Raw genomic sequence first — 18,156 nt, forward strand, 5'->3', positions numbered from 1 at the left:
CATTGAGCAAGACTATAAGTTTCAAAGAGAGTGCCAGCCTGTATGGGGAGAGGGAGTTTCCTCACCAGGAAGTTCTCTGTCACAATGAAATCATAGGTCCAGTTCTTAGCCTCATTACCTAATAATCCATAAGGTTGTTGTGAGATACAAATGAGAAAATGTACAAAAAGTAAATACATATATTCTCTAATTCTAATAATTTTTTAAATTAACTTCAAAATCCTATTGATTTTTTTTAACAGTACAATCATTTCCTGATATACCTCATTTTTCCTTGAATCCTCTTGAAAAAAAACAAACAAAAAGTTGTAAAAAAGCATGGGCGGCAACAAACACATTTGATATGCAATTCCTGCATGTAATATTCAAGCAACATTCTACACTTTGGGTCTCCCTTCCTTCCTTCCTCCCTCCCTTCCTTTTCTCCTTCCCTTTCTTTTTTTCTTTCAAAAGCCTTTACCTATAAGAGAAGGTGGATGAGGCTGGTAGAAAAAAGGGCAAATTGGGGAAGGTGGTGGCCAGAAAATAAACAGGGGGAAATAGGAAAATGGTGCAAAATTCTACAAGTCTCTCTGATAAATGCCTCTTTTCTTAAATATATAGAGAAATGAATGTATAAGAATCAAGTCATTCCCTAATTAATAAATGGTCAGAGGGTACAAACAGGCAGTTCTTGGACAAAGTAATGAAAATCTCTATAGTCATGCAAAAAAGTGCTCTAAATCTCTATTAATTAGAGAAATGCAAGTTAAAATAACTCAGAAGTACCAACCCACACCTACCAGATTGGCTATTATGACAGAAAAGGAAAATTACAAAACTTGGAGGGGATGCAGGAAAATTGAGACACAAATGCACTGTTGGGGGAATTGTGAACTGATTTAACCATTCTGGAGAGCAATTTGGACCTATACCCAATAGGCTATGAAATAGTACATACCTTTTAACCCAGCAATACCATTACTAAGTTTGTGTCCCAAAGAGAGAAAAAAGAAAAAGAAAAAGAAAAAGACATGTGCTATATGTACAAAAATATTTAAAGCAACTCTTTTTTGTAGGGGCAAAGAATTGGAAAGTGAGGGGATGCCTATCAATTGGGAAATGGTTGAGTAAGTTATAACATATGATTGTGATGGAATACTATTGTGCTATAAGAAATAACAAGCAGAAGGAGCTCAGAAAAACCTGGAAAGATTTATATGATTTGAAGTAGTGAAATGAACAGAATCAGAACACTATACATGGTGATCAAATACTGTACAATGAATAACTGTGAATGACTTAGCTATTCTTTGTTTGTTTGTTTTAAATCTTTACCTGCCATTTAGAATCAATATTTTGTATTAGTTCCAAGGCAAAAGAGCAGTAAGAGCTAAGCAATGGAGGTTAAATGACTTGCCCAGGGTCACTCAGCTAGGAAGTGTCTGAGACCAAATTTAAACCCAGGATCTCCTGTCTTTAGGCCTGGTTCTCAATCCACTGGGCCACCCAGCTGGCCCCCATGACTTAGCTATTCTCGGCAATACAATGATCCAAAACAATCCCAAAGAACTCATTTTTTAAAAATGCCATCTACTTCCATCTAGACACTAACAGTCCAATGAACTTTTACAGGGAAATATTTACACTCAAAGATATAATCATAAGTACGCAATCTTATTCCACATGGAATGTGGAATAAAAGGAAACATAATAATCCACCTCTCACCTCAGTCTTTGGGGAGAGAAAGAGGATTGGGTTCCTATCGAGCATAATCTCAATTTCAAGTCCAAAATTCCCATCAAGATTGAGTCCCAGGTACTTGAATCCATTCTAGCCCACCATTCTAGCCCACCCTATCGGCTGGCATCCCCATAATCCCCTGAAGAGTTAATGTAGCTGGGTAAGATAATGTGGAGGGAAATCACCAAAGCCAGAAAGGAGCCAGAAAAAGGGAAAACGAAAAAACTAAATGTCCATAGAGAAGTAGGAACTAGAAGGCTGGTTCCTAAGGTGGAGACATGGAGCCCCAGAAGCTAAGCCTGTGAATGACAGGGAAAGAAGGAAGCCAATTAGCCAGCACAGCTGAAGGCTCTTCAAATGATTCTGGCTAAGGGTCTCTCTTCATTTCCACAGCTCCCTCAGGAGTTAAGAAGACCACTAGGAGACCCACTTAGTGGTTCAGTTAAGAAGAAATATATCTCTGGACCTGGTATTCACGTTCGACAGGGCAAAGAGTCTGAGTTGTTGGGAGAGATCAAACTGAGATGCTTGCTTCTGAAATAGCCTATACTTGTTTCCAAAATATGCTATGTTTGTATGTTTTTTTAAACTGTTACCTTCTATTTTAGAATTGATACTACATATTGGTTGCAAGGCAGAAGAGTGGTAAAGGCTAGGTAATTGGGGTTAAATGACTTGCCCAGGTTCACACAGCTGGGTAGTGTCTAAGGCCAAATTTGAACCCAGGACTTCCTATCTCCAGGCCTGGCTCTATCCACTGAGCCATCTAGCTGCCCCATGTTTGTTTTTGTACTTTCTATGTGTCCTATGCTCACCTCTGATACACAAACAGTAATGGATGAGCCACCGCTTTTTTTTTTTTTTTTTTTTTTTTGTTTGTTTTTTTATTTTAAACCCTTAACTTCTGTGTATTGACTTATAGGTGGAAGAGTGGTAAGGGTAGGCAATGGGGGTCAAGTGACTTGCCCAGGGTCACACAACTGGGAAGTGTCTGAGGCCGGATTTGAACCTAGGACCTCCCGTCTCTAGACCTGGCTCTCAATCCACTGAGCTACCCAGCTGCCCCCTGAGCCACCGCTTTTTTAATACATTTTGCCATCAAGATTTTTTTTAATTACTGTTTTCTCTTCTTTTGTCTTCATTTTTACCTTTGTCTCTAAATATATCCCTTTTCCTTACTCTACCCAGTGAGCCATTCCTTGTAGCAATGAATTTTCAAAGATTTGAAAAAGAAGTTCAACAAAAGTAGGCATAATCAGAGCAGGTTCAGTGGCTAGAGAACCAGGCTCTGAGATGTCCAAAGGGCTTTTCCTCACAACAACCCTATAATGACGAGAATAATGTCAGTCTCATTACTCCCATTTTGCAGATTGAAAAGCAGGCTCAAACATGTTAGATAACAACAAAACAAACAAAACTGAATATTGGGAAATTTTAATGTCCAAAGTTAATTTCAAAGAAGAGATACCTTCATTAGCCTCTTTGTAGAAGTGAGGGATTGTGGGTACAGAACGCTTACATATTATGGCAGACTTTTTTGATATGTTGGTTAGTTTTTCCAAGCTGATTTTTCCCCCCTCTTTTTATTCTTTGCTATAAGGGATGGTTCTCTGTGAGGAGAAGAGAAAAACAATACATTACAAAATATAGTAAATAAATATTGCAAAATTTAAAATAACCAATAATATTATTTAAAACAATGTTATGAGTATATGAACGAATGAGAGAGAGCAGTATTTTTAAGCACCTATACTGCGGCAGACCTATGGATACAAATGTAAAAATAAGATAATCTCTGATATCCAAGAACTTACATTCTAGTGAGGGGAGACAACCAGGGATGGCAACTAGTTTTGTTGTTTGGTTGTTTTCAGGTATGTCCCACTCTTCGTGACCCTATTTGAGGTTTTCTTGGCAGAGATTCCAGGTCTAGCACTCTATCTACTGCACCACCTAGCTACCCCAGTGCTAAGTGGAGCCATAGGTTAATTAAACGACACATTTTCCAGAAGCACTGATGAAGTAGAAATGGGAACAGGACTTGTGGGCTACATGGTTAGAGTGGCTTCAGCCAAGTACTGATGGTGAGCCAGCATGGCCCCAAGGTCTGAGGTAGGTGCTTACCTACCTCCCAATTCCATTTTAGTTTTCCTTCATTGTTTCTGGTACCTAGAAGGCTCTCCCTCTTCTCTGCTTCCCAGCTTCCCCTGGCTTCCTTCAAGTCCCACCTTCTACCAGAAGCCTTTCCTGACCTCCTTTACTGCTAGTGCCTTCCCTCTGTTGATTATCTCCAATTGATGCTATCTGTTTATAAGTAGTTGTTTGAAAATTTTCTCCCTCATTAGACTTGGAACTCCTTTGGGGCAAGAACTCTCTTTTGTTTGTGTTTTTGTGTCCCCAGCATACAGTAGGCACTTAATAAATGCTTATTGATTGAATGACCATTTGGAAGCTTGGTTTGATAGGAATCAAAGCCTTGTGCTTTGAGAAGAAGTTTCAGGATCTGGTTCAAGTTACCAGAATATTTGGGCTAAAACTCACAATGCAGAAAAGCTTGTTTCCAGCACACTTAATGCACATGAAGCATCACCTGGAGCATCAGGATGCTTGTTTGCTTCACTGAATAGAGTTGCCTTTGAAAGGAACATTTTCTGGAGCCTGGTTAGTTTCCCCTTGCCTGTTGACAACAAATTGGATGGGTGCCACCAGGTAGAAAGTGATGCCTGTAAAGCTAGTGGAGGATCAGTGAGTTAATATACTCCAGGAATAGCAGAGTATATCTAACCTTGCTGTAATTTGTCTTCCAACCTTATCTTTTATTTTATTTTTAAATATTTATTTATTTTATTTTAAAATATTTTTCCATGTTTACATGATTCATTTTCTTTCCTTTCCCTCTTCCCTCCCCACTCCCAGAGCTGACAAGCAATTCCACTGGCCAACTTCATCTTTTAATTGCAAATACACTTTCCAAAGAGGAGAAAACCTTCTACCAGTCACTTGATTGGCAATTTTCCCCATAAATATATTATTCTTTAATACTGCTTTTTAAACAAAAAACACCCTTATTTTTGGTCTTAGAATCCATACTTTGTATTGGTACCAAGGCAGAAGACTGATAAGAACTAGGCACTGGCAGTTGTGACTTGCCCAGGATCACATAGCTAGGAAATATCTGAGACCAGATTTGAACCCAGGATCTTTTGTCTCTAAGCCTGGCTTTCAATCCACTCAGCCACCTATCCACCTCCTTTAATATTGCTTCAGTTAAAAACAAACAAACAAACAAACAAACAAACAAACAAAGCAAACAGGCAGCTGAGTGGCTCAGTGTATTGAGAGCCAGGCCTGTAGATAGGAGATCCTGGGTTCAAACCTGGCTTCTGACAAGTCACTTAATCCTCATTGCCTAGCCTTTACTGCTCTTCTACCTTGGAACTAAGACTTAGTACCCATTCTAAGACAGAAGGAAAGTTTTTATTTTGTTTTTAATTTATTTTTGTTATTAATTAAAAAAAAAAACCTTAACTTCTGCCTTAGAACCTATATAGAATACTATAAGCAGAAGAGCAGTAAGGGCTAGGCAATGGGGATTAAATGACTTGTCTGAAGTCAAATTTGAACTCAGGACCTCCAATCTCCAGCCTGGCTCTCTATCCACTGAGCCAAATTAGCTGCCTCTAATATTGCAGATTGATGAAATATTAATTACCTACATATTAACTATAAGAGGAATGTGCTTCCCCTTCCACCTCTGCCTGTTGATGTCCTACCTGTCGTCATTCAAGACCCAATTCAAATGCTACAACTTCTGCAAAACCTCTTCTAAGCCCCACTCATTTGCTCTATTTTTAAGCATTTACCATGTTTTAATTTACATTATATTTATTACTTCCACTTAATTGAAATCTTTAAAATGAGGGTCATTGTCTTATTTATCTTTGTAACTCTCCCAGTGCCTAATATAATTATATATGCAATATATAAAAATAAATATATAAATAGATATAAAATAAAATAAATAATGCTTTGTACATAGTAGATGCTTAATATCAGTTGACTGAATTGATGAGAAAAAAATGGAAGCATGATTTAAAGAAGTACAAAGCTTAGGCACACATTAATGCCTTCTAATATCAAATGTTATCGGTCCCTTTTGAACTTTATCTAACCTAGAATATATTCCCAGGACCCAACTAGGACTCCCCTGATTCTGCTTAAGGCTCAGAAGTTTTTTCTTCATTCTTGTTCCAGCAATATCATAAAACAAAACCAAAAAGCTCCACCCTTCTATCTGTAAGTTTCTGAAATGATCCATACTTTTCTGCCCTAGTGACATCTGAGAAGTATGAAAGCTGCATCATCACTTTAGGCATCAAGCTTGTAGTCATTCATTCACTCATTCATTCAATCATTTACTCTAATTGGCCCACCCCAAACATGCCAGGGCTAATTGACCTTTCACTGTGGTCCTTTAAAATACCCTTTCTGCCTTTTGTTTGTTAGATTTTTCTTCCTGGAAAGAAAGTTCATGCAAGAATTGCTGTCATACCCTTGATCTTGCCATCAACCACAACTATTCCACTTCTGTGTTCATAAATACTGAAATTCCTTTATCTAATCATAACCCCTAGCCCTTTTCTTTGTCTTCAACATGACCTTTTGTCCCCCAAACCTTCAATTCTTTCCCAATATATCACCCCTGTCCAAGTTCAATTCTATGCTATCTTCTTTTCTAGAGTCCCTTGTCTTCTTGTCTTATCAATAATTTTTTTTAAACTCTTACCTTCTGGCTTAGAATCAATAATATATATTGGTTCCAAGGCAGAAGAACAGGAAAGGGTAGGCAATGGGGGTTAAGTGACTTGCCCAGGGTCACCCAGCTAGGATGTGTCTGAGATCAGATTTGAACCCAGGACCTCCTGGAGTCTCTAGGCCTGGCTATCCACTGAGCCACCTAGCTGTCCCCTCCTACAAATAATCTTTTCAACTCTATACTATCCTCTCTAAAGTCCCTTGCCCCCTTATCCTAGCAATAATTTTATCCTGCCAAGTCTCAGCCTTAAATTACCCCACTACTATCTCTCTAACCTGCCACATCTAATGACCTTTTCAAAATTCTCATCTTTTACATGTATAATCCAGTGGAATTTCTTGTCAGCTCCAGGAGCAGGGAGGGAAGAGGAAGAGGGAAGGGGGGTGGGAAAAATCATGAATCATATAACTGTGGGAAAATCTTACAAATAAATAATTTGAAATCCTTGACTTCCTTGATCTCTCTGCAGCCTTTGATATAGTTCATCTCCTGCTTCTCCTGGATTCTCTCTACTCTCTAGGTTTTCATGACATTACTCTCTTCTGGTTTTCCTACTATATATTTAACTGCTCTTTCTGTGTCATCTGTGGGATCTTCCATCTAGGTCACACTCTCTGTCCCTGGATATCTCACAAGGCTCTGACCTGGGCCCTCTTCTCTTCTCCCTCTATACTATTTTGCTTGGTGATCTTATCAGCTTCCATGGATCCAATTATTATCTGTTTATTCATATTTCTCAGAACTTCTAGTCTTGGCATAACCTCTCTCAGAACACGTAGAAACTGAAGAAGCAGTATTGAATATCCAACTACCTGTTAGACATCTTGAACTCAAGGCCTCATAGATATCTTTTTCATTTTTTATTAAATCCTTGCTTTCTGTCTTAGTAATAGCTCTAAGACAAAAGGGCAAGAGCTAGGAAGATGGAGGTAGGTGACTTGCCTAGGGTCACCCAGCTAGGAAGTACCTGAGGCTAGATTTGAACCCAGGTCCTCTGGACTCTGGGCCTGGCTCTCAATTTACTGCAGTGATTCCCAAAGTGGGCGCTACCGCCCCCTGTTGAGTGCTGCAGCAATCCAGGAAGGTGGTGATGGCCACAGGTGCATTTATCTTTCCTATTAATTGCTACTAAAATTAAAAAAAAAAATTTCCAGGGGCTAAGTAATATTTTTTTCTGGAAAGGGGGTGGTAGGACAAAAAAGTTTGGGAACCACTGATCTACTGAGTCACCCGACTGTGCCTCCTTTATGTATTTTCACTAATTGTGTTTCATGCTTGGATTTTTCTCTCCACTTCTTTCTCTTGACTTCCTTCAAATCTTAGCTAAAATCACATCTGCAATAAAGCCTTTCCCAAACTTGTTCAGGATTAGTGCCTTCCCTCTGAAATCATCACCCCTGATTTATTCAGTCTGTATCTTGCCCATACATAGCTGTTTGCATGTGGTAGCCTTCCTTAGACTGTAAATTTCTTGAGAGCAGGAACAGGTTTTGCTTTTCTTCATATCTACAGCATTTAGCACAGTGCCTGGCACATAGTAGGTGTATAATAAATGTTTGCTGACTTAGTTCAAAAATCTTGATAACTGGGGGCACCTAGGTGACTCAATGGATAGAGGGCCATGTCTAGAGACAGGAGATTCTGGGTTCAAATATGGCTTCAGACACTTCCTAGCTGTGTGACCCTGGGCAAGTCACTTCACCCTCAATGCCTAGCCCTTACCACTCTTCTACCTTACAACCAATACATAGTATTGATTCTAAGGTGGAAGGTAAAGGTTTAAAAAAAAATCTTGATAAACAAAGATATATTGAATCCATTGAGTACCAAGGCTGATACGGGCTTTAGAGGTTATCTCGTCCAAATTGACCATTTCATAGAGTAGAAAATATTTTTAAAATATTAAAGTAAATTTTATTATTTATTATTTTATTTTAAATAAATTATTTATTACTTATAAGATTTAATATATCATATATAAATGTGTAAGATTTACAAATATATAAATAAAATACAAAATATTTATTACAAAGAGGCCTAGAGGAGAAAGTAACTTTGCTTAAGGTCACATAATGAATCAATGGCTTAGTTTGAAATATAAGAGAAACAATAACCTAAGATATGAATGGACTAGCCCTTAGCAAATAGGTGCTTAATGCATTTTTTAGAAACCCTTCCCTTCTCTTAACATCAATTCTAAGACAGAAGGGCAGCTAGGGCTAGGCAATTGGTGCTAAGTGACTTGCCCAGGGTCAACAACTAGAAAGAGTCTGAGGCTAAATTTGAGTCCAGGTCTTCCTGACTCCAGACCCGGCTCTCTATCCACTGTGCTACCTGGCTGTCCCTTAATAAAATAGTCATTGACTGACTATGGAACCTGGTAGATCCTCACTTGGACTTAGCTTACAATGACAGGGATTTGACGTGTCAGATGGAAATTCATGTCTCTCCTTGGGGCACCAAAGCTCGTCTGACAGGACTAGCCTTAATAGCATGGGTCAGTTTCGTAATAGGTTTCTAGTATTATAAAAGAGTTCCCTGGCGCTTACATTAGATGTGGGTCAATTGAATCAGAATAGTCCCATTAACACATACTCCATGGGATGGTCCCAATTTCATTCTGTCGTATTAAATACTGCTGCAGTAAGTGGGCAATTGGCCTATTAGCTGGATTGTAACCTGCAACTGTAGTTTCTTTTTTCTTTTTAAATTCTTAACTTTTTTTTAAGCCCTTACTTTCCATTTTAGAATTAGTACTGTGTACCAAGGCAGAAGAGTGGTAAGGACTAGGCAATGAGGATTAAGTGACTTGCCCAGGGTGATATAGTTAGGAATATTTGAGGTCAAATTTGAACCCAAGACTTCCAGTTTCCAAACCTGACCCTCTATCCATTGAGCCACCTAGCTGCCCCTTTGCCTTTCTCCTGGGCTTTTAGCACAGTGTTAAGCACATAGTAGGCATTTAATAAATGCTTATTGACTGATTGCTTCAAGTTATTGGAGCTTTTAGGTGCACTAAGAGTTTTGGGACAGCCTGTATCTGAAGGACTGCCGCATAGAAAAGGCATTTGACATCACAAATCATAAACATGGAACTAGAAGGGACCTTAGAAGTCAGCTAGTTCAGTGCCTTTGTTTTACAGCTTTGGAAACTGGACTTTAGAGAAGTTAATTGACTAAGGTCCCATAGCCGGTAAGTAGTATAGATAGGATTTACAGCCAAGTCTTCTGACTCTAAATTCAGTGTTTTCTACTTATTCCACTTGGTCCAAGAGGGCAGAACCAAGGGCAAAGGAGGAACCAACTTCAGCTCTGTTCTCACAATTAGAACTGTAGGCTGCCTTGGAAAGTGGTGGTGCCTCTTCCATAGAGGCAAGTGATGGCAAGATAATTCCTTGTTGGGGGAAATCTTAGAGAGGATTAGGTAGGAGTTGGACTGGATGTCCTCTGGAATCCCTTTCAAATATGGAGTTCTGGGCAGCTGGATTGAGAGTCAGGCCTGGAGACAGGAGTTTCTAGGTTCAAATCTGGCCTCAGACACTTCCCGGGTGTGTGACCCTGGGCAAGTCACTTGACCCCCATTGCCTACCCTTACCTCTCTTCTACCTAGAAGCAAATCTGGAGTTCTGTGATATACATACACGAAGAGTTTGGGACAGGACTTAAACCTAGCAACTTTGCTTTTTAGCGCAGAAATACCAGGAAGGCAGAGCTTGGCCAAGGAATCATACTAAGGTCTTAGCTTCCTCATCTGGGCTGAAGTACAATCATGGCTGGTGCAACTGTCCAGCCTGTGTATCAAGAAAAATTGTGGGGCATATATCTAGGTAGCACAGTGAATAGAGAGCCAGACTTGGATCCTAGAGGCTCTGGTTCAAATCTGGCCTCAGACACTTCCTAGCTGGGTAACCCTGGACAAGTCACTTAACCCCCATTGCCTAGCCCTTACTGCTCTTCTGCCTTAGAACCCAATACTTAGAATTGATTCTAAGAAAAAAGGTAAGGGTTTAAAAAGAATTGATATTAAGATAGAAAGTAAGGGTTTGAAAGGAAAAGAAGAGAAAAGAAGAAAAGAAAAATCCACAAATCCTTACCACATGTTCTTGTCCATTCCCTTGATTCTAGAAGTTCCTCTGCTCATTTGTACCAGGCAGATGAGTACTTCTTCTTCCTTTATAGATGGAAATATTTCCATTTCTTTTTTTTTTTTTTTAACCCTTACCTTCTGACTTGGAGTCAATACTGGGTATTGGTTCCAAGGCAGAAGAGTGGTAAAGGTAGGCAATGGGGGTTAAGTGACTTGCCCAGGGTCACACAGGGAAGTGTCTGAGGCCAGACTTGAACCTAGGACCTCCCATCTCTAGGCCTGACTCTCAATCCACTGAGCTACCCAGATGCCCCCAAGATTTACATTTCTCAATGGTCCTTGACTAATCCTATATTCCTGTAGCTTTAATTTCCTGCCATTGATCTTTAGCAGAGTTCAATAAGCCAGAAAGGGATGTACACAAGGTTGGAGTGTCCCCAAAGCTGGCTGCAATAATTGCCACACATTTAGCCCTGTGGAAAATTGAAAACAGGATTTTACTGATGATATGTTTGTAAGAATGTACATATGTTTATCTAAATTTTAGTGTGAAAGTCTAGGGACAACTAACATTGTCAGGGTTAGCTCCATGGGCTATCACCCAGAACAGTGATGGCGAATCTTTTAAAGACAGAGTGCCCAAGTGGCAACCCTCACACCATATGCTAGCCACCCCCTTACCCTAGACATGAGAGAGAGGAAGCGCTCCCATTGGGCTGCTGGGCAGAGGGGCAGGTCATGTGAGGAATGTCCTCAGGCAGAGTGGAGAGGGGGAGGGGAGTATGAGCTCCCATTGGACTGCTGGGGGCAGGTCATGTGAGGAATGTCCTCAGGCAGAGTGGAGGGTGGAGGGAAGTATGAGTTCCCATTGGGCTGCTGGGCAGAGGGGCAGATCATGTGAGGAATGTCCTCAGGCAGAGTGGAGAGGGGGAGGGGAGTATGAGCTCCCATTGGGCTGCTGGGCAGAGGGGTGGGTCATGTGAGGAATGTCCTCAGGCAGAGTGGAGAGGGGGAGGGGAGTATGAGCTCCCATTGGACTGCTGGGGGCAGGTCATGTGAGGAATGTCCTCAGGCAGAGTGGAGGGTGGAGGGAAGTATGAGTTCCCATTGGGCTGCTGGGCAGAGGGGCAGATCATGTGAGGAATGTCCTCAGGCAGAGTGGAGAGGGGGAGGGGAGTATGAGCTCCCATTGGACTGCTGGGAAGAGGGGCGGGTCATGTGAGGAATGTCCTCAGGCAGGGTGGAGAGGGGGAGGGGAGTATGAGCTCCCATTGGACTGCTGGGAAGAGGGGCGGGTCATGTGAGGAATGTCCTCAGGCAGGGTGGAGAGGGGGAGGGGAGTATGAGCTCCCATTGGACTGCTGGGCAGAGGGGCAGGTCATGTGAGGAATGTCCTCAGGCAGGGTGGAGAGGGGGAGGAGAGCAGCCATAGGTTCCAACCAACCCAGAGGTTCCAACCAACACAGACCTAGAATATGAGTTCTGTAAATAGATACCTCTTTTTCTTTTTTTTTAAACCTTTAACTTCTGTACTGGGATCTGTACTAAGAACTAATAGAAGATTGGCAAGGGCTAGGCAACTGGGGTTAAATAACTTGCCCGGGGTCACACAGCTAGGAAGTATTTGAGGCCAGATTTGAACCTAGGACCTCCCTACTCCAGACCTGGCTCTCTGTCCACTGTGCTACCTAACTGTTCCAATATATAGTTCTTTAATGTCTGTACCACATACAAGAGGGTCCCAAAAACCTTAGTGTTGTAAAACTGCATTGACTTTTGGTTTGCAATTAGTAATAATCACACCTCCAGTAAGCTTCATTGGCTGTGATACTGCCACTGCTTAAAGCTTGCATTGACTTTTGGAATACCCTTTATTGGATTTATCTGTATCAATCTTATCCTTCTACTAGACCAAGGGTTCTTAATCTGGGGACCATGAAAAAAATGTTTTGAAAACTATACTTCAAGCTAATTGTTTTCTTTTTGTGATTTTATGTATTTTGCTTTTGAATTTTAAAGTATTTTTATGAAAGAGGCCTATCCATTAGGTTTAGTCGATAAACATTTATTAAGTGCCTACTATGTGCCAGATATTGCGCTAAGGTCTGAATATTCAAAAAGAGGTAAAAGACAGTCCCTGCCCTCAAGAAGTTCACAATCTAAAGGAGGAGACAACAAGCAAACAGATATGCACAAACAATAAATAGGAATAATAGGAAATAATTAAGAGAGATTGTTGTTTAGTAGTGTCCAACTCTTTGTGACCTCATGGTCCACTGACACTCTAGGCCAGTGGTTCCCAAACTTTTTTGGCCTACCACCCCCTTTCCAGAAAAAATATTACTTAGCTCCCTGGAAATTAATTTTTTTAAAAATTTTAATAGCAATTAATAGGAAAGATAAATGCACCTGTGGCCATCACCACCCCCCTGGATTGCTGCAGCACCCACCAGTGGGCAGTAGCACCACTTTGGGAATCACTGCTCTAGGCCCATATTGGCAAACCTATGGCACATGTGCCGGAGAGAGCTAATCCCCTCCCCCTCTCCACCTGTGTCTGAGGGCATTCCTCATATGACCCACCCCTCTGCCCAGCAGCCCAATGGGAGCACTTCCTCCCTCCCCTGTCTGGGGTAAGGGGTCAGCTCACATGCAGCATGAGGGCTGCAGTTTGGGTACTTTGTCTCTAAAAGGTTCACCATCACTGCTCTAGACCTTTCTATCCTCTACTTCTCCCTAAATCTGTCCAAGTTTATGTCTGTTGTTTCCATGACACTCTATCCATCTCAACCTCTTTCATCCCTTCTCCTTTTGCCTTCAATCTTTCCCAGCATCAGGGTCTTTTCTAATGAATTCTGTTTTCTCATTATGCAGCCAAAGTATTTAAGCTTTAGCTTCAGTCTTTGACCTTCCAGCGAATAGTCTGGATTAATTTCTCTAAGTATTGACTAATTTGACCTTTTTGCTATCCAAGGGACCTTCAAAAGTCTTCTGCCACACCACAATTCAAAAGTATCGATTTTATAGCACTCAGCTTTCCTAATAGTCCAACTCTCACAGTCATATATTATTACTGAAAAAAACAAAAGCTTTGACTATACAGACCTTTGGCAGAAAGCATTAGAATTAAGAGGAGTTGGAAAAAGACTTGCTGAAGAAAATGAGATTTTAATTGACATTTAAAGTGAACCAGGGAAATGTGTAGGCAAAGGGAAGAAAAGCTTTCTGGGCATAGGGAACAACTAGAGAACCTGGGTTCAAATGTGCACTGTGGCAAAGGGATAGAGTGTCTTGTTCATGGTCAAGGAGGTCAGAGTCACCGGGTCGAAGACTTTACCAGATTGCCAAAGAAATCCAGGACACAAAAAATTTAGAACTGCCATACCAGACTGAACTTCATAAGATCAGGAAACATGTCTTATCTAAACTTCATAGCTCTCTCATGTCTTAGGAAGGAAATAGCTGCCTATATATAATAGGAATTTAATAAATAATGTTTATTGAATGAATTTAAAAAGGTACAAACTATGTAAGCCTACCGTTCAGACCCCTAGACATGCCCCCAATTGCTTGTGGGCATGAAATATCCTTATTTGACCATAGAAGCATGGGAAGAGTTTGATGAGATCTTAAAAATCAGTTTATAGAATCTCTTCCTCTTATTAGTTGAGGAAACAAAAGCCCAAAGAGGAAAAATAAAGTACCAGAAGCCATATGATCATGTAAGTGGCAGAAATGTGCCTGGAAAGAGGGGAGGCCCTAGAATTAAGCGAGTTTGTACACTGTTAAAAAGATTTTCTCTCTAGATTGATTCTTCACTGATCCATCCTCTGTTTGTTTCAGAATCTCGCCGAAGGACAATTTATGAGTATCATCGAGTTGAGTTGGACACCAGCAAGGTCACCAGTACATCAGCTGTTGAGTTTACTCCACTGCCAAGTGAGTAGGAATTTTGCCAGGAGTTGTGCCTTCCTAGAGTTAGCTACCATAGGACACTCCCACTGGAGTGATATGGAATCCTAGGGGTGCTTTTTAAGAAAACTGGGGCTGGGGCAGCTAGGTAGCACAATGGATAGAAGCCAGGCCTGGAGTTAGGAGAACCTGGGTTCAAATGTGCACTCAGATACTTCCTAGTTGCACAAGCTACTTAACCCCAATTGACCTCTTGATCCTCCTTTTTTTTTTTTTTTTTTTTTTTTTAAACCCTTACTTTCTGTTTTAGAATCCATTATAAGAATTGGTTCCAAGGCAAGAGAGCTATAAAGGCTAGGCAATTGGTATTAAGTGAACTGCCCAGGGTCACACAGCTAGGAAGTGTCTGTTTTGAATCCAGGACCTCCTGTCTCCAGAACTGTCTGTCTATCCACTGAGCCATCTATCTGCCCCCTTGCCGCAATTCTGTCTTAGAACTGATGCTAAGACAGAAGGTAAGGGTTATTAATAAAAAATAAAAATAAAAAAACCCGGGACTGAGCACCCAGGGATGGGTATCCAGGAAGACAATTTTTGGTAGATGTGGTTTGGGAGTTCATGAGTGGGAAGGAAAAACTGAGCTTTGGTTACAAAGCATGGATTTCTCTCCTCCTCCCCACCCTCCTTTCCCAGTTTTCTTTGAACTTCTACTAAATAATACTGCCATGAACATTTACAAACTATGGTCGCCTGACCCCATCTCAAATAAGACCAAGCTGCTGGATCACTGATGGATATCCATGGCAAAGTCAGGCCTGGAAGCTGGAGCAAGGAAGGGAAAGCAGCATTCTTATTTGGATATGGCTTTTAATTTCATCATCCTCCTTCCTGACAGAGTGGAAAGCGCTTGAGAACCTCCCACAATGGTTTCTCCTAATCCTTTTTATGCCCTCCTTGCCTCATTTTTATTTGTCTGTTTGCTGTTATTGTTGTTTGCCTCTTCTCTTGTTTATATTCTTCCTTTTCAACTTTCCCCTCTCCTTTTCTCTTACTTTCTTCTCTAGGAGGGGAACAAAATTTAATTAAGATACAGTGATCAAGACTTTGCCTTAAGATGCCAAAATTTAAAGAACACTAATAGTCCTTATATCACTCCAGTAGCATAGAAACAGCTGAGTTTAGCTAGAATGAATAATTAGTTAATATAAGAATCTGCCAGCTGATGAGTGCTTACTCCTCCTGGATGTTGCACCCAAAGTAATCTCCTCTCCTTTCCCCATAGTGTCACTGTCTCACCAAGTCCCAAGGAGCTCTGACTCCAACACACTAACTGCATTTATCGTTTAAATTGCATTTGAGGGTGCTTGTCACACCATTTATTCCAGGCACTAGGCTCTGCCTGGGTTGATGGGATTAGGGAAGGAGAAGAAGGAGAAAGGAGGAGGAGGAGGAGGTAGAGGAGGAGGAGGAGGAGAAGAAGAAGGAGAAGAAGGAAGAGGAGGAGGAGAGAATGATTCTGGCTTCCCTCTGCTTTCCATCCCAAACCCTCCAGAAAGCATATGCTGCAGCGCAGCAGACTCAGGGCACATGTGCCCTCCGGCCTGTGAGGATTCTTCTCTTTGCAAAGTTAGGAGCACAGAAATACCATCAGGCTGCATCATCTTCAAATTTCTGCAGGCTAAAAGTGCTGATTTCCTCAGGCTTCCGTCCAAAAGGATCTCCAAAAGCATTTCAGAGCCAGGGAAATGTTAAGAAATGATCAAAACACAAAAAAGGAGGTAGGGGGACCCATCCCAGGGTTAATGTGGAATCCCAGGGAAGATGCTCCTGTTGGGAAACATAAGCCTGAGCTCCCAGGGGTGGGAATGCAGGAAGGTAATCAATATATAGAATTCCTTTACTTTGGGGAAATATGGTTTTGGAGTTCATAGGTAGAAAGGAAAACTAGGGAGTGAACCACCTTCCTACAAAACCTATCCCTCAGACTTTTTTTGTGTGTGATAAGGCCTATTTTTTTCAAAGAAAAAAAAATCAGCTCTTGGTAGCAAGGGCATATATATGCAAGACTAATTTCCATACATAAGTTCTAAGGAATAAATCAAGCTCTCCTGAGAATATATTTCTGGGACACTCTCCCTGTACATTTAAATCATCCTGTTCCCCAGTGAATTAAGTGAGCCTTTAACAGCAAACAAGTTACCTGAAATCCATAGCAGAAATAAAGATTAGTTGATTTTATTAAAACCATGTGATCCTTTTTATTATTATAGGAATATAAATTTAGAGCTGGAAGGGACTTTAGAAATCAGCAAATCCAACCCACCGAATTTTACTGATGAGGGAGCTGAGGCCCGTAGGGGTGACTGGGCTGGCCCAAGGTCAAACAGAGTAAGTAGCAGAATCAAGAATGTGAACCTAGGCCCTCTGACTCCAGATCCATTTTGCCACTATCAAACGAAATGACATACAAAGCACTTTGAAAACCTTAAAGCATTATATATTATTTTGTCTTATATGTGATTTAGCCATGGAGTTGGGACCAGCATCTAATGTTGGTCTCACCTTCTTCCACTCCCTGCCCTTCCATCTGGGCTGGAGGAGACAAAAGCAGAGCTGGCCAGCATTCTCTTCTGCTCCTTATCCTCCACTTTGCTAAGAGGAGCAAGTATCAGGATTAACTAACCAAGATCCAATGTTCTCTTCTGCTCCTTAGTCCCCAAGAAACCAGTGGGGGAGGGGGGTTGACCAAAAGTCTAGGATTCCCGGAGTATTATCTGTGCCTGAGCCATCCCACAGGAGCCAGCTAGATGACCAAGGCCCAGAGGACCCTCCTTCTATTCTGTTTTAGCCCATCCCATAGGATGAATGGGGTCTTCAGGAAGGACTAACACCTCTGGAGTGAGGGGTTGCTGAACCCTCTTCAGGGCTGCTCATCTACCTTTGGTGTCCACCTGCCACCCAACTCTCACCCGTGGCTCCAAGAAGCTGTGGCATATGCCTTGGCTACCCCCAGATTAAAGCATTTCAGCAGATGAGAGAAACCCACAAGGCTCAAACCTTTTAATGAGTTAGAAGGGTGTTTACCTTTCCCCAAGCATGTGAAGACTTCCCTTGGTGGAATGGGCCGTTGAGAACAATTTGTTTCAACAGTCATGAAGGTGGCTGAAGCATGTTTGGTCAGACATCAGTGACACCACGATCATTGGCTATATCCTGGGCCATCGCCAGTCATACTGACTTTTGCTTTGACACTGGACTTTGATGACTTTGGAAGAGAGAGGGAGGCTGATGATTTTGTACAACTCTGCCTCACTTAAATCCAATTCACACACAAGTCAAGACATCCCTCTTGTGATGTCATTAATCCTCTTAGAAAATAAAAAACAAGCAACAACAACAACCTCGTCCCACATATCACTTGGCTCAACCTTACTCAGTTCAGAGGAGCCAGGAGATCAAGGCCCAGAGCTTTTGGCCTTTGTCCTGGAATACAATATGGACCCTGTGAACAATACAATTCATTTCACACTTTCTGTTAAGATAGCAATATGAAAGGTTTTAGAGGAGCCAAGATCTCCCCCACATGCCCCAGAAAACATTCAAAAGAAACTCCAAATA

General features: G+C 41.3%; 1 protein-coding gene and 1 pseudogene across 1 annotated transcript in view; one reads left to right on the top strand and one right to left on the bottom strand.

Annotated features, from left to right (window-relative positions):
- Nucleotides 1-18,156, top strand: part of PLXDC1 (plexin domain containing 1) — a 106,975-nt gene that overhangs the window by 57,920 nt on the left and 30,899 nt on the right. Inside the window, exon 8 of the mRNA XM_044673647.1 lies at nucleotides 14,470-14,565. Coding sequence (XP_044529582.1) covers nucleotides 14,470-14,565 — 96 coding nt within the window. The remainder of the gene's footprint in view (nucleotides 1-14,469; nucleotides 14,566-18,156) is intronic.
- Nucleotides 12,351-12,474, bottom strand: LOC123248057 (annotated as a pseudogene).

This window comes from Gracilinanus agilis, chromosome 4, assembly GCF_016433145.1.
Source record: "Gracilinanus agilis isolate LMUSP501 chromosome 4, AgileGrace, whole genome shotgun sequence".
In the NCBI taxonomy this organism is placed as follows: domain Eukaryota; kingdom Metazoa; phylum Chordata; class Mammalia; order Didelphimorphia; family Didelphidae; genus Gracilinanus; species Gracilinanus agilis.